The sequence below is a fragment of the Miniopterus natalensis genome, chromosome 15, assembly GCF_054644295.1.
Source record: "Miniopterus natalensis isolate mMinNat1 chromosome 15, mMinNat1.hap1, whole genome shotgun sequence".
NCBI classification, from domain to species: domain Eukaryota; kingdom Metazoa; phylum Chordata; class Mammalia; order Chiroptera; family Miniopteridae; genus Miniopterus; species Miniopterus natalensis.
Window position 1 is genome coordinate 5,532,031 of NC_142095.1, and position 14,894 is coordinate 5,546,924.

General features: G+C 50.1%; 1 protein-coding gene across 1 annotated transcript in view; it reads right to left on the minus strand.

Moving 5' to 3' along the window:
- LARS2 (leucyl-tRNA synthetase 2, mitochondrial) overlaps positions 1 to 14,894 on the minus strand; it is an 84,565-nt gene that overhangs the window by 43,214 nt on the left and 26,457 nt on the right. The window contains exons 6-7 of the mRNA XM_087824806.1: positions 12,264 to 12,353; positions 8,651 to 8,794 (exon numbers count right to left, since the gene is read on the minus strand). Coding sequence (XP_087680932.1) covers positions 8,651 to 8,794; positions 12,264 to 12,353 — 234 coding nt within the window. The remainder of the gene's footprint in view (positions 1 to 8,650; positions 8,795 to 12,263; positions 12,354 to 14,894) is intronic.

Genomic DNA, 14,894 nt, shown 5'->3' on the forward strand with positions numbered 1-14,894 from the left:
TTTCAGAGAGAGTGGGAGAGAGAGAGAGAGGAACATCGACGTGAGAGAGGGACATCGACTGGTTGCCTCCTGCACGAGCCCCAACCAGGGCCAGGATCGAGCCTGCAACCCAGGTACGAGCCCTTGGCCGGAACTGAACCCAGGACCCTGCAGTCCGCGGGCCGACACTCCAACCACTGAGCCAAGCCGGCCAGGGCTACGTTTGAATTCTAATAAAGGAAAATACTTTCTGAAGGCAGTAAGATGTTTAACAATCTAGATGTCCCCTCTAGAATTCTAGAGGAATAAACCCTCTCTCACATCCTAGTCTCATTCTCCTGCCTGAACTTATGCACAGAGATTTATACATTAAAAATTTCATTTGGCAGGATGTTTATTTCCCTCTGACAGCCCTGCGTTTAACCTGCCTTCTGAAATGTTTTATGTATTTCTAGCAAAATCCATTTGCTGTGGCATCTCAGTGCAAAACATTTATTTACAAATACAGTTTGCTCTCCAAGAGTGTCAGTTCCAGCAAAGGTGCTGCTGACCCAGAAGGGAAACAGTCACTTGCGAGCCAGGCATCCTGTTAACGAGGTGGGACTGGGCAACAAGGCGTAGGCTCAAGGGACGGCAGGGGCAAAGGGCCAGAGGCACCCACCAGCCCACACATACAGCACGTGTGCATCTCAGAGCCACGCGCAAGTGCTACTGCACAGCTTCCCAACAGCTGGGAGGGGGACGTGCTTCTGGATGTGGCCCCGGGAGGGAAGTGGCGAAGGAGCCCCGGAAGCTGGCGGCAGCCAATCTGGTTAACCTCTGCTTATCCACAGGCCCGTGTAGTCACGATGGCGCACTGGCCGGTGTGGCTCAGTGGACAGGGCATCGGCCCGCACACTGAAGGCTCTCGGGTTTGATGCCCAGTCAAGGGCACGCACCCGAGTTGCAGCTTCAACACCCAGCCCTGGTCGGGGCACATACGGGAGGCAACCAATCCATGTGTCTCTCACATCGGTGTCTCTCTCTCTCTCCTCCACTCTCCCTTTCTTCCACTATCTCTAAAAATCAGTGGAAGAAATACCCTCAGGTAAGGATTAACAACAGCAAAGACCCCACATATACTCACGATGGCCACACTTGCCAGCCTTTTCCCCCCTTCCGATCCAGCTAACCCACCTTTTCAGCAGCAGAGCTATTCTAATTCCACTAACTTCCAAGAGACGGTGACTAGAGGTCCCGAAATGTCACCGCCACCATCCTAACAACGCAGATGACAGAGGCCAGACTCTCCCAACGACAGAGCCCCCTGTCTGATGAGACAGCTCTGATTCCCAGAGGCCACCCACTCGTCCTGCTGCCCCCGGGGCCACAGGACAGAGAGGCTGCAGCTGCACTGACAGGAGGGGAAAGTAAATGGCCACATGATGAACATCGCAGTTTGTTCTGGGAAAAGATGAAATGCAGGCGGCCGTCGGGGACATTCTGCTCAATTTCCTTCAAGCCAGAAGCCTGCCTATAAATTTAAAACTTGCAATAACAGGAGGCCGTGTCTTCCCAAGACTCGGGTTTAAAGATGTGTAAATAAAGGCCACCGTAACCCAGCCACTAGGCTGTTTTGTTTTATGACGATCAAAGTGACAATAAGCACCATGGGGAATTTGGAAAGGGTGAAGAAAAATAAGTTATGCAAACCGACTTAAGCACCCCGGGTCCCCACCATTAACATCTCCTTCTGTATCTTCCATCCCACCTATTCCCGTCTTCCATAGATTCTAAGATGCAATTTTCCCAACTCCGAAAGCGGGACGTGTCCTGCGGTCCGTGGTGCCTGACTGACAGCATGTCTTTCTCGGTGGAGCACAGCACTGAGAGCCAGTGTGTGTTAGAACTGATTAGGTATAGCAGAGGGGTTGTGCCACGGACACACTCTTACACGGCTAAGCTCACGCTCTTAGTACATGCTTTTTAACTACAGTCTGCATTTTACCTGAGTTCACAGCTTATTACAGCCCTGGAAAGAGTCAAATCTCTATTTTGAGCAAACCAGACATTTAGAATTAGCCACCTAGAACAGTAAGCAAACCAGAGAGAAATGGGAAGGCAACGTGGGACACTGTCCCCTTCTATAAGAGAACACTTATTTTGAAAATAAAACAATATAGTATGGAGATGTATGTATCTATTATGACTGTTTCCTTAGCAGCAGCAGCCATTGGCTCAGTCTCCTGCTCTCCAAAGGCCCCGGGGCAAGGACAGGGCATCGGAGTAGAGAATCATGATGCAGAACATGACCCAGCTCCAGCTCCAAGAGGCCGGCCGGTCAGTTCCATCAGGAACAAAGCAGAACACCTCTAATTGCGGCCCTTTCCATTACTGGGCCATTGGTGCCCTGTCCCCGTACCAATCGCATTTCCTAACTTGCTAAGTCCTCGCCTTCCTGCCTTCCTGCCTTCCTGCCACACACGCAGACTGTCTGCCTTCTGCACGAGGGTCTGGAAAACGCTTGGTTGCTTGGGAACCAGTGCTCAAGGGCAGGTGGAAAGAACGCAGGTCTGGGACTGAGGGGACTCCAGTTGAGCCCAGCTTTCCTGGGCTCGGGGAGGGGGGCTCAGTTATAAAACGAAGCAACAGGAGGACAGGACATGCACTGCTTGAAGTAAAGCGGCACCATGCCCCTCTATTTTAATGTTTTTAGACATTGGACTGATTTTGTACGTCTGAGAGGCAGGAGAGGCAGGCATGAGGGTTTGTTACTTGCCATTGTTTTTCAGATCAGGGCAGGGATTCAAGCACTTGGGGGACTCTGAGCTAACGAGGTCAGTGGTGACACTCACTAGCTGTCCCTAGCATGCCCAGGGACCCCACCTCTCCCAGCAAGGTGCAAATAATAAATTTCCTGCCCATGGAGCCCAGGCTTGGCATTGCCCTGATCGAGACCACCTGCAGATGTGACTGGGCATCGGTGAGGACATTCCGGAGGTGGGCACACAGTGCTGCATTTAGGGAGAGGAAATGTAAGCGTCTGTATCATCTAGAAACCACAGTGGAGCCAGGCCCAGCCCCGCACCAACTATGGGGACTTTTTCCAGGCAGGAGTTCCCAGCTGCCTCCTGCAAGCTGGAGCTGGGGTGGGGGACACAAGTCTGATCCGCTCCAGGCAGCCTCCTGCTCGCCTGGGAAATGCTGGGAACTGTCAGCCTCAGGTCGCCTCCTTTCCTTCAGTCTCTGCCTCCCCTCCTGCTCACTCCCACCCCCAGAACTTGAGGTGCCCCTTGGATCACCCCGAGGAGAACAGAGAACAAGACAGGATGGAAGGTGGAAAACTGAGTTCAACCTTAGGCTTAGGAGAGAAAAGATCCCGGAGCAGCAAATTACAGAGAAGACAGTAAGGTATTATTATGTAAGAAGGAGCAGACTCTAACCATTAATTAGCTCTGTGCGACAGGGAGTCAGAACCGGATCCTGGGACGGAAGCAGTCTGCTGTTTCTAGAAGAGACAGTGGTTCTGGCAGGAGCCTGCTCGGAGGGTGTGTCCCTGTGCGGGCCTGAGAGGCCCAGCCGGGGTCCAGAGCTGTAGGGCCAGAGTGCCCACCACTCAGCAGTTAGTAACATATTTTTACAAGGGGGAGGCACAAGGCCACCCCCAGCCCTGGCTGACCACAGGGGGAGGAGGGGGAGATGAATGAAGTCACAGCTTTAAAGCCACGGGGCTAAGAGGAAACCCTCCCAGTAGACGAACCAGAGCATGACCATCTTCGCTGGCCTGAGTCCTCACAGCCGTTTATCCCCACAGCCCTGCAGATGAGCGGACAACTCCTTAAACCTCTCTCACGTGCTCCTCTTGGTTCTCAAAACTTTGCCCCCTCGGCCAATATCTCACTTGTTTGCACACATGTGAAGGCCCAGGCTGCGCATACAGGAGGAAGCACGGGACCAAGGGGCTTTCTTAGAGACAGGAGGTAGGGTGGGGCCAAGTCCAAGTCGCCAACCTCACTGGCCAATCGGTCTGCAAAGCTTTCCGGGCAGGGGTGATGGCGCTGTTACAGGAGGCTTTCCTGGCACTACCTGTGAGCCAGCCCCTGTTCTGGGGCCGAGGGAGGGTCTGGGACAGCCCAGTTTCCCAGAGACAGCCAGCCAGGCACTTTCACAAGCCACTCAGGGTTCAGGGCTGGAACAAGGCTGCCCAGGGTCCAGGTTCCAGAGTACAGGGGACTCTCAGGCCCCAGGGGCATGGACTGGAGACAGATCCTGGCCCCACTGCTCCTCTGTGGCTCCTCCTGCTCCAGCCTCCCCAGAGCTCCTGCCAGGCCCCTCACCTCCCTTCCCTCACCACTTCTCCAGCCCTGTGTCTTTGCTCTCTGCAGGCCCAAAAAGATCAATGCGGTCTTGTGAAGGCACCTCTGCTTCACCTGCCAGATCACAGGCGAAATCAGTGAGGAAGGCACAGGGGAGCAGGGGAAGGGAGGTAGTACCTCCCACCCCCCGACTTCATAACAGCTCATGGTTGCCCCTCTGCTACTTGCCAACAGAATGGTACTTAGAAATACTTGTGAGGCGTGAAGTTTCCTGCACGTCTGAAGGAAACAGAACATTCCCCACAGACACCCTGTGCCTCCTGTCTTTCATCAGCTCCTTGTGACACCTCCCCAGCCCCTGGGCAGACCCAGGCCCCTCCTCCTGGCCTCCCAGGTGCTCTCCGGCACGGGTCGGTGATCCCACTGGGCTGTGACCGCTCACATCGGCCACTGCCTCCCACATTGGCCTCCAAGCTCCATAAGAGCAGGGGCCTTAGCTCTGCTCCTCTGTGTTCTTAGCACCTAGCCCAGGGCCCGGCCGGGCACCCAAAACATCTGGGCAAACAAGGAGCAAATTCAGACTCCCTGAGAAGCGGTACAGACTGTCAGTTAGGAGCTCAAGCACCGGACTGGAATCCCAGTGCTGTTACTTACCAGTGTGAGTCTCAGTTTCCTCATCAGTAAAGTGGAGATAACAGGAGGACCTACCCTCGAAGGATTGATGTGAGGGTTAAACACAACAGTGAAGGAGAGGCCGGAGCACTGATAAGGTGGGGCAAGCAGGGAGGGAGTGAAAGGTGTGGACTTGCTCATATCCAGCAGCTGCCAAGGAACTCCTGAGAACCTGGGAACCATCACCACCAATGTGGGTTGGACTAAGCACCACCAAGGCCTGGTTATGTCCATCTCAACACCAAGAGGAGGCCAGGGACAGTGCCCCAGCGGCTGGGGCCCTGCGAGGAAACCACCTCCAGGGCTACAGGAGGCAGGAGCGGAAATCAAAGCCAAGGAAAGTTCAGATGGGAAGCCGTCTCTGCCTGCCCTTCCAGTTGTCACCCTGCTGTCGGGAACTGGGGCGCTGGCTCCATCACACTCTGAGCCTTGTACTTTGTGTGTGTAAGGCTTCAGTCCCCCTCCTCCCTCCCAGCGCTGCCCACAAGCTTCCTCCCACACATCTCTGCCAAGACTAATTCATGTTCCTCAGCGACTCCCACTGCAGGCCTTCTTTTCACGGAGCGTGCGGCTGAGAGCACTTTTAATGTCTCACAAAGCAAAGGATCCTAGCAACACCGGGTGGGGGGTAAGGGGAAAAAAACTGAATACATCACAGAACAGCCTAATAAAGCGGTTTTTATATTCCAGGGCTCCCTGTAATTTTCACATCAGGCACCATCTTTATAATTTGGAAGTTAAGTGAATGAAAGAGGGCTGCTCCACAGCCATGTTCCCGAGCAGACCACCAGCTGTACATCACAGAGGCAGCTCGCAGAGCTGCCAAATCAGATGCAAATACAAAGCTCTGAAGATCATTGTGGCGGGTACAGCTCCTGGCCATCCCAGCACCCAATCGCTACCCTCTTCCCCCAGCCATCTTGACTGCAGAGGCTAAAAAGCTTGAGCCTGCTTTCCTAGTCTCCCTTGAAGCTGGGGGCAGCCACATGACACAAATGGGGCATCAGTGGACCTTTGCTGGGGGTTGCCAAGAAAGCTCTTGCTTTCCAGATAAAAGAAACAGTCAGTCACCCTGCCCTTTCCACAGTGAATTTATAAAACATATATGTGACCATGTCATTCTCTTCCTCTGAATCCTTTAACAGGCTCCCATGGCCCCCATGATAAAGTTCAAACTCTAAGGCCTAAAAGGCCTAGCCCGGCCTCGCCCCTAACCGCTGCTCCAGCCCCTCCAGCCCCATCTTCAGTTTCCTCTCTCAACTGTTTCCACTATGCTGACATCCTTTCAGCTTCTCAAACTTGTCACATAGATTTCTGTTTTAGGGCCACCGCACGTGATTGCTCATTTGGAGGGCTCCCCTCCAGCTTTATGGCCTATTTAACCCTTACTCATCTCTCTGCATCCCAAACAGTGAATTTTCCATTTCAGATGTTGTACTTTTCTGTTCTAGATTTCCAGTGGTTGTTTGTTGTTTTTTTAGTAGTTCTCATTTCTCTCCTGAGATTCCTCATCTGTTCACCCATGATGAGCATCTACTACTTTAAGTTCCAGATCATTTATAGAAGAGATGCCTCTGGCTTTATTTCCTAATTCCAACTTCTAGGTCATCTCAGGATCTATTTCTTTTTTTAAAAATTTTATTTCTATGCTTTTTTATTTCTTGATTATGGGTCACAGTTTCCTGATTCTCTGCAAGACTAGTAATTTCTTATTATACGTTGAACATCACAGATGAAACCAACCTTGCAAGGAGGGAATCTGGATTATGTCGTCTCCCTTTAAAGGTGCTAAATTTTGTTCTGAAAGTTCCTTTTGAACCTGTCAGACTTAGCTTTATTTATTAAGGTGGGTCTATTTTGATTTTGCCCTCAGTCCTAAGGTGTTACCTATATGGCTAATATATGGCTTTTTTGGAGGTGTCAACTGCATACTTTTGGCTGGGGCCTAACTCCGAGGTCTCTGAGCACCGTGCAGCCCCTGGTATCTCTGTCCACAGCAATCATTTTTCATTAGGCCTCAGGGAGTTCGCTTCGTGCAGCCCCCACCAAGAACCTGCAGTGAACACAGATTTCCGCCCACTCTGACCACTCCCTCTTCTGATTTTCAGGGCAAACAAAGTGCTGACCTCCAAAGACAGCTTTTTCAATAAATCCGGCAGGAGTTCAGCAAGAAGCAAGCAAGTCACCATGGTAACTACCATTTCTGATGAACAGTTGGAAATTCACAGCTGACAATTTAAAGAATTATGCTCCTCAGTTAGGTTATTACATTTCCAACTTGAGGCCGAGGTCAAAACAAAAGAGCTAATTAGGTGGAGTTATAACAACTCCTGTTAGAGTCACCAGACAGGTCCTGGAGGTGAGCCTGCATCCCTCCTTGTCATGGACCCCGACTGTCAGCAGAGAGGGGCTCCAATGCCTGGGATGTTACAGAAAGCAATGTCCTCAGCTTTGTCTTCTCATTGGGTCTCTCAATATCACCGTGTGCTTACAAGGAGCAAGGCACTGCATTAGCCAGCTCTAGTGACTAGCTTTCCAAACCCACATGCTATTCTCAGCTACACTCTGAATAAACTATAATAGCGAAACAGCCTCATTTAAGAGGCGTCTCTTGAGTGAGAACGCTGGGGTCATCTCTCCACTAACTCAGCAAAGTTCTATAGCGGCCAGAGGTTATTTATAACGTGCTTTCTTTGCATATAAGTATAGTACGGTGTCTGACCCGAAGTCCATTTCAGTCTGGTTCCCTAATTCTGACAGTGTGACACAGGTTACTGTGGTGACCGCCGGGGAAAAGCCACCTCGACGTGCTGTCAGCAGCCTTCAGGATGCCTTTGCCTTTCCAGCTCCCGTTTACGCCCAGTCTTACGCTAACCAGTAGAGACTGTCAGACTGCTGTGAGAAGTGTCCCTGATGTGCTCCAATCATCTCTCTCTGGAGTTTCGGGGTGTGACCCTCCATTCTAGATCCTGAAACATGATGAGCTCAAGGAGGATTCCTTCCGCAGAGCGGTTCTGGCATGCCTGGAACGGGTTAACCTGCCCAGACTACTGATGATTTTAAGCAAGCCTCCTCTTCCAATGGTTGGCTTTGCCTTGAATCTCTGAACACGTAAAGAGCCAGAAAGCACCTCAAAGACCACTTGGTCCCACCCTCTCCATTTCCTGGTGAAGAAACTGAGGGCCAGGGACTCATGCACGTTTACACTGTTGATCAGGCACACAACAAGAGTTAAAATGCAGAGCTCTGGCTCCTGGCTTAGCTCACTTTCACTCTGGCATTCCCTCGGGGAGCCCGGCCATCTCTTCGCTCCTTTTAGATAGTCTTCCCTGGCCCCTCTGAAATGTCGCTCTCTTCCTGGAGGTCTTACCAGAACCACACAGATGAAGATACTTGTTTCCATTCTAGCTTCACTGCTGATATTACTGTGGGTAAAGCTTATGTGTTTTGGCCTCTATGGCAGGACAATGGCCCACAATGACCTCCAGGTGCCACTCTTGACTTACAACCGAGAGACCCAAACTCATCACCCTCGCAGTGAGTGACCCTGAGACTCGTGTGCTTCCTGTCTGTACCCCCGTGGCTCTAAGAGCCCTTCCTAGAGTTCACCCACAACATGAGGCTCTCCAAGGCCCAGAAGGCCTTGGTGCTCCCTGCCAACATGTACTATGGCATCACTGGGGAGTCTCCAGGATCACACTCACCTTCGCATAAGCAGTTGTCTTGATGAACCACTGCCTGAGGTACTTCTGCTCGACCTTTGCTCCAGAACGCCACGAACAGCCCTGCTCATCCACCTGCTCATTGGCCAGCACTGTTTGGTCCACGGGGTCCCAGTTAACCAAGGCCTGTTACAATTCGTGAAACACAATGATGTAATCTAGTGAGTACACGAAGGATCACCTCGAGGTTCCTCACATAAAGGGGTCTGCAACCCAGCCTCTCTGTTCTGAGACCTGAGGGCATCTCCTCAGAGTACTGCGTGGCAAGGAAACCACCACGAGCTATAAAACACACACAGAACTGCCCCTGTGCTTTCATGTCAGGGCAGTGCGCTTGGGAAGGAAGCTGTAAGCACATGTCTAACTCAGGTTTGGTACATTCTTGCAGGAAAGGATGAACTTGCTGAATTGGAAGTTTCAGTAAACAGAGGGAAAGAAATAACACTTGTACCTAGAACTTAGCAGGAATCGGTTAATTTAGGGGAAACAAGTGTATTTATTTTAATATAAATAGCTAACGTTGCTGAGTGATTGCCATGTGCGGGACACTGGGCTAAGTGCCTCACGCTAGCTTTTCTCATCCTCATGACACCTTTTAAGGTAAGAAGAGTGCTATCTACATATTGCAAAGGAGGAAACTGAGGGACAGAGAGGTCAAATAACTTGCTTAAGGTCACACAGGAAGTGACAGAGTTGCAGTCGGAACTCAGGTTTCTACGAACTGTAAACATCGTTTGCAAGGTTTTAAAATTTCTATTTAAATTAATGTGTAACAGACATAGAGTAATGTGAATAAATCTTAACTGTACAACATGCTAGAACTTCTACCAGCACTCATATCAAGATACAGAGCATCCCCAGGGCCCCAGAAAATCCTGCTGTATCTTCTCACAATCAACATCTGCTCCCCGGAAGGTAACCAAAAAAACCTGCACAGAACTAAAACTATATAAAATACAAAAAGGGGGGGGAAAGCCCCAATGCCTCTACCTGTGCCTCCCGCCCCCCGCAGACCTCAAAGGATCAGGGAGAGGCAAACACTCAATACTTCCGATTGCAAAAACAAACAGGACTTTATTTTCTTATCAACAATTCCCACATGGCCTGGCATCTCTCTGGCTCTCGGTTACAAAATGCAATGAGGAAAGATGTGCCCCTAAGAGGTTTACACGTTATAAATAAAACCCTGGTATCTGATGAAAGGCAAATAAAAGCAGAACACAAAAGCAATGTTTTTCCCAGTGCAAGTCTTGGGGGAAGAGGAAAACACCAAAGGAAATAGCGTTTCAGATCAAAGATGCAACAGCTGTGAGAAGCCACTCTGGTTTCTTCCCATGACCACGATCCGCCTCCACCGCAGAGATCAGAGCCCAGGCTCAGCCTTCCCGCAGGCGGACAGCCCAGAGGCAGCGTGATGCAGGGCCCTGGGGCCTGAGAGCATAGCGTGTGCAGCCTCTCGAAGCCTCAGAGCTGCTCCCAAACCCCTTTCCCAGGCCTCCTCTCTCATGTAATGGCCTCTATCCAGCTTCCCTTGAAGCCAGGTCTTCTCTGGATAACATTCCCGGATGTTCACGCTTTGAACATATACTTTGATGGACACCCTGATATTCAAGCAAGCACAGTCCTGCTACATAAAATAGTTTCTGGACAATCTTGCCGACTGTAATTGTGTCCCTGGCTGGCACCTATGTTCTCTATCACCTACTGAAGCCCACTCCATGCTCCCCTGTGGTTCACTAGCTTCACTGGTAAGATACAGTCACACCAGTTATCTGGCAACATCGCAGAATGAGCCATTCCAAGTAAGAGAATGTTCCCAGCTGATCAAGGGTTAAACATGAGAATTAAGGGTTTTTTTGGTCTGAGTGATGTATGGGACACTTTTAGAAAGCATTTTAGAGATGCATACCATAACACCATTAGGCTCTCGGAGATCAGGCCACTCTGGGTGGCACTGGGGATTCTCAAGAATCCTGATTCTGAGTTTCTGAGCTCTCTTCTCTGAGACCCAGTGGCCGCGATGCCCACGGCCCTCGGGCCCCACTTCGCCCTCTCTCGTCTCACCTTCCTCTTTGCTTGGGTTCTCTTTCCCTCGCCTCCCTGGGCCTCACCCTTTACACAGGACGCCTGTCCCTCCTAGATGTCCCTCCTAGACTGCACCCTCCATCGGCGTGCTTTGTCTCCTGGCCGGAGCACCGCTCCCTGGCCTTTGGCTCCTCTCCATTGTTTTCCTTGCTGCTTCCTCCTCCGGGGCTGCTTTGACACCACTGAAGACCTTTTCTGAGGACACTGCCATACAGCCTCAGGTTCCAGAAGCCTGGGAAAGCATATGATTCAGGGTATTGATTTTTCTCAAAGTCTATTAGCTTTTTTCTTGACAAAAGCATGCTTAATTAAGGAACACCACATAGATCTTATTAAAGGGTGTAATTCCCAAAATCGATATTGCTCCATTCCACCCAGAATGGGCCTAAATTTGGACTGAGTCCAGGGGGAAGGGCCAGGGTTCCCAAGGCTACTGCCACCACCTTCCAAAGCCACAAGGGGCGGAGTGGGAGAGGCCGTTCGTGCCCAGCATGTCCTTCAGTTTGCTTCCTGAAGACAAGGGTGCACTGCGACCCTAGCTTAGGCTAAGCCTCCTGCATCTGTCTCTATATTAATTCTAAAACTTTTCCACCTTAGAACACAATGATTCTGTGAGTACTATTCACTGTAAGGACCAGAGTTGTGATGGGACCCCCAGAACAGCAAATGTAATTCTGTGTCATTAAACGCCCCCAGTCCAAGGAGAATGTCTTTCCTACCTGTTACTTCTGAATTTTCTAGACCTGTGTTGTCTAGTAATTCTACCAGAACATTGTCTAATTCTAGGCAGTGTTCTGTGATAGTGGAAATGTTCTAGCTCCGTGACGTCCAATATTAGCCACTAGCACATTAATGTGGGCCTCAACCTTCAATCTTAATTAATCTTAATTACTTTAAATATCAACACCACATGCCATTCGTGGCTAAGGTCCTGGACAGCACAGTCCTAAGCCACACTATAATTTACTCTCCCTCACCCCGCACCATCTAAGGCTGACTTATTATTACCGAGCTCCTGCCATAACAAGCACTTCCCTTTCTTGGGAGACCACTAGTGTAGGCACTGTGATAGCTGTTCCCTAAATATCACCTCTGTCTTCCCAAGACCCTGCGACGATGATGCACCCCGCTCAGCAGATAAAGAACCACGATTCCCCAAGGTTAAGTGACCCAGCCGGCACACGGCTGGGAGAGGAAGCTGAGCTAGGGTTTGAGAGGCCTGCGTTCCTCCTCTGCCCCCTCCCTGATCTCAGCACAGGCACCAGACACTGTGATGTGCTGGGAATTCAAGAGCGAAAGAGCCAAGCCCTGTCCTGGAGGCACCAAACTAAGCCAGGCAGTGGTTACTTTCTGGGTCTGCCGTGATTGATGTCACGAACTTGAGGTGGTGCTCACTGTCACAGCTACTGTGCAAACAGGGTTTATCTGTTTCTTACTGAACAATGGGATGCGTTCCAAGAAGATGGCAGGAATTTACGAAATTTTTAAGGTGCAGTCAACTCGAACTTACCTCCTTCTGATAGGCCAGCCCAGCATCATAGAGCTTAATAAAGAGGTACTGAGTCCACTTGTAGTAATCTGGTAAACACGTAGTTATTTCCTGCGGAAGAGGGAGAAGTCACACATTGGCCATTGTGAGCACTTCCGCCCATTATGCATCGGCCTTGCAGGTCATTTTGAAAAGCAATCACACTGCAAACGTGACCAACCTATAATACTTTTCACCTATTTGTTAAGTGAGGGAGGAGAGCTGTTACCAAAATGCCAACCCCACTTTCCCAGGGCATGTTTAATGATGAGATCAACCTGAAGCCTTCTGCACACCCTCCCTCCACCCATGCAATTAACAGGTGAATTCACTGTACGAAACTGGGTATTGCCTTTTTTGTCAGTACAAACATATTTTGGGGGCCATGAAGCCCATTCATCACTGTCGTTCATTTTGAAAGCAATCACAAAATTCAAGAGGAATATTTGCCTATTTTCATATGATCTTCATTTGAAAATAGACCTTGTGTTTCCACATGTAACCGGGGCCTGGTAGCTCTTTCAGACTCATTATAACCCATTTATTCCATTGTGTGAATCTGGCTGGTGTCTACCTAGGAAGACCCACTGCAAATATTATCAAATGTTAAACTCAGTCAGCAAGAAATCACCCGGCTTGTATTTCCAGCCTAAATCGAAGCTTCGTCAAATTTACTGTCTGTCCTGAAAACATACTTGCTCTGGAGTCTTTAAAAACAGGTTATTGATTAATCCCTGTAAGGTTGGGCTGATACACTCAAGGAAGCACAAAGGCCTCTACACTCCCACTGCTCCTTTACTCTTCTGCACAAAACAGCTACTGCAGGAATGGATGTGGGGCAGAACATTCCAAAGGGTTCCACTCATTATGGACTATAATTGAAAGAAGTTACACTTTATGGAAAGTGCAACAATTCCGCCTCTCTTCAGATGACTAAGCGACGAGGGAGCTGAAACCCAGCTGGGGGGGCAAGTCTGGCAGGAACTGAGCAAGGGGCCTGGTAAACTCGAGGTGCTCCCAAAGGGCTACTTTTCTTATGTAAGATTCTTGTGTATTATGTCCTTTTATGTGCTGACTAATAAAAACAGCAGGGTAATCACTACTAGAAAACAAAGAGCTCTGATCACCGGCTCCCCACTCCACACCCCCACAAGGCAGAGGGTCCATAACCAGCCTAACAGCTTTGCCCACACTGTGGCTGTCGCCCCCCGACACCCCAGGGCCGGCCCCATGCGATGCTGGAGCTGTGACACTGAGCCACGTGCATGACAGCCGGCCCCAGCTCCCAGGTCCACAGACAGCAAGTCTGCAGGAGCTTTGTGCACAGAGCACCTCGCCAACTCCAGCATCGGACCTGCACACATGGGCGGACTTGCTCTCTGACACCTGCAAATTCACCCTCACCCCATATCTTTTCCTCACCATCTACCCCTCCCCCTGAGGACATAGCACAGAACTCGTTTTCCAGACAAGCAACTGAAGAACTTGCAGAGACAGAGGAAGGGAGAGAGAGAAACATGGATTTGTTGCTCCCCTCATTTACGCCTTCACTGGTTGTTTCCTGTATGTGCCCTGACCGGGGACATCAAACCCCAACCTTGGTGTATCAGGATGATGCTGTAATCAACTGAGCTACCCGGCCAGGGCAAGAGCTATGCTTGAGTGTTTCATTTGTTCATCACTATCTGCTGGGGTACTGGCACATTGAGGCACCCCCAAATTATTGTTGAAAGGAGAATAAACTAAATCGATATAGGAACTCCCGCATGTTGAATTGAACTTGTAGGTTTCGCAAACTAAATGCAAATTACACTGTGAGTCCGCCAGGTGAACTAGGGCAGGGGACTTGAGAGCATGGCCTTGCTATGGTTTGCTTTTGAAATCTGTGTTCCTTAGAAGCTAAAAAAAATGTGTGAAGCAAATATGAAAAAAATGACAGCTGTTAAATTCAGGAGATGACAGTTCTCATTTCTCTATTTTTCCATATAGTTAAGTTTTTCAAATAAAGCATCAAAATACTTCTAATAAATACATCCAAGTATATGTTCCACGCATGTATGAGTTTTCTGCTTCACATGTATGAGTTTTCTGCTTCCATAGACTAAGAGTAAAAACTACACAGCCACGGACCAGCACGATTCCCCCCACATAGGCTAATGGTTTTGAAAATCACTTTTACCTAAAATTGAAGAAAGATGATATATCCAGTCAGGGGGAAAAAGATGGTTACCAGCCAAGCATTAGCCTACTTTCGGTCTGACACGAATGCGATCTCTTTGGAAGTGTCCCCTCTGAGGTATGCGGAGCCGTGGGCACTGCGGGCCCCTTCCCCGCCTGCCTTCGAGCTGGGTCTGCCCTGCGTTATTTACGTTGGGTTTCTGTTTGTCATTGGAAGAAAAGTCACGCCAGCTGCTGGAAGGGTACAGCTTGGAACCTAGGGCTCCAGGACCATTATCTACTCCTGACTGTGGAGGAGAGAATGTTCCACGATGTGACCGCGGCAGGACCTGCAAGCTGGACCTGGGCCAGAGGGGGAGGGAGCTCCCGGCAACCAGCCTTAGAGACTGTCTGGTCTGACCACACTGGCGTTCATTCTGATGTCAACCAGGGCCC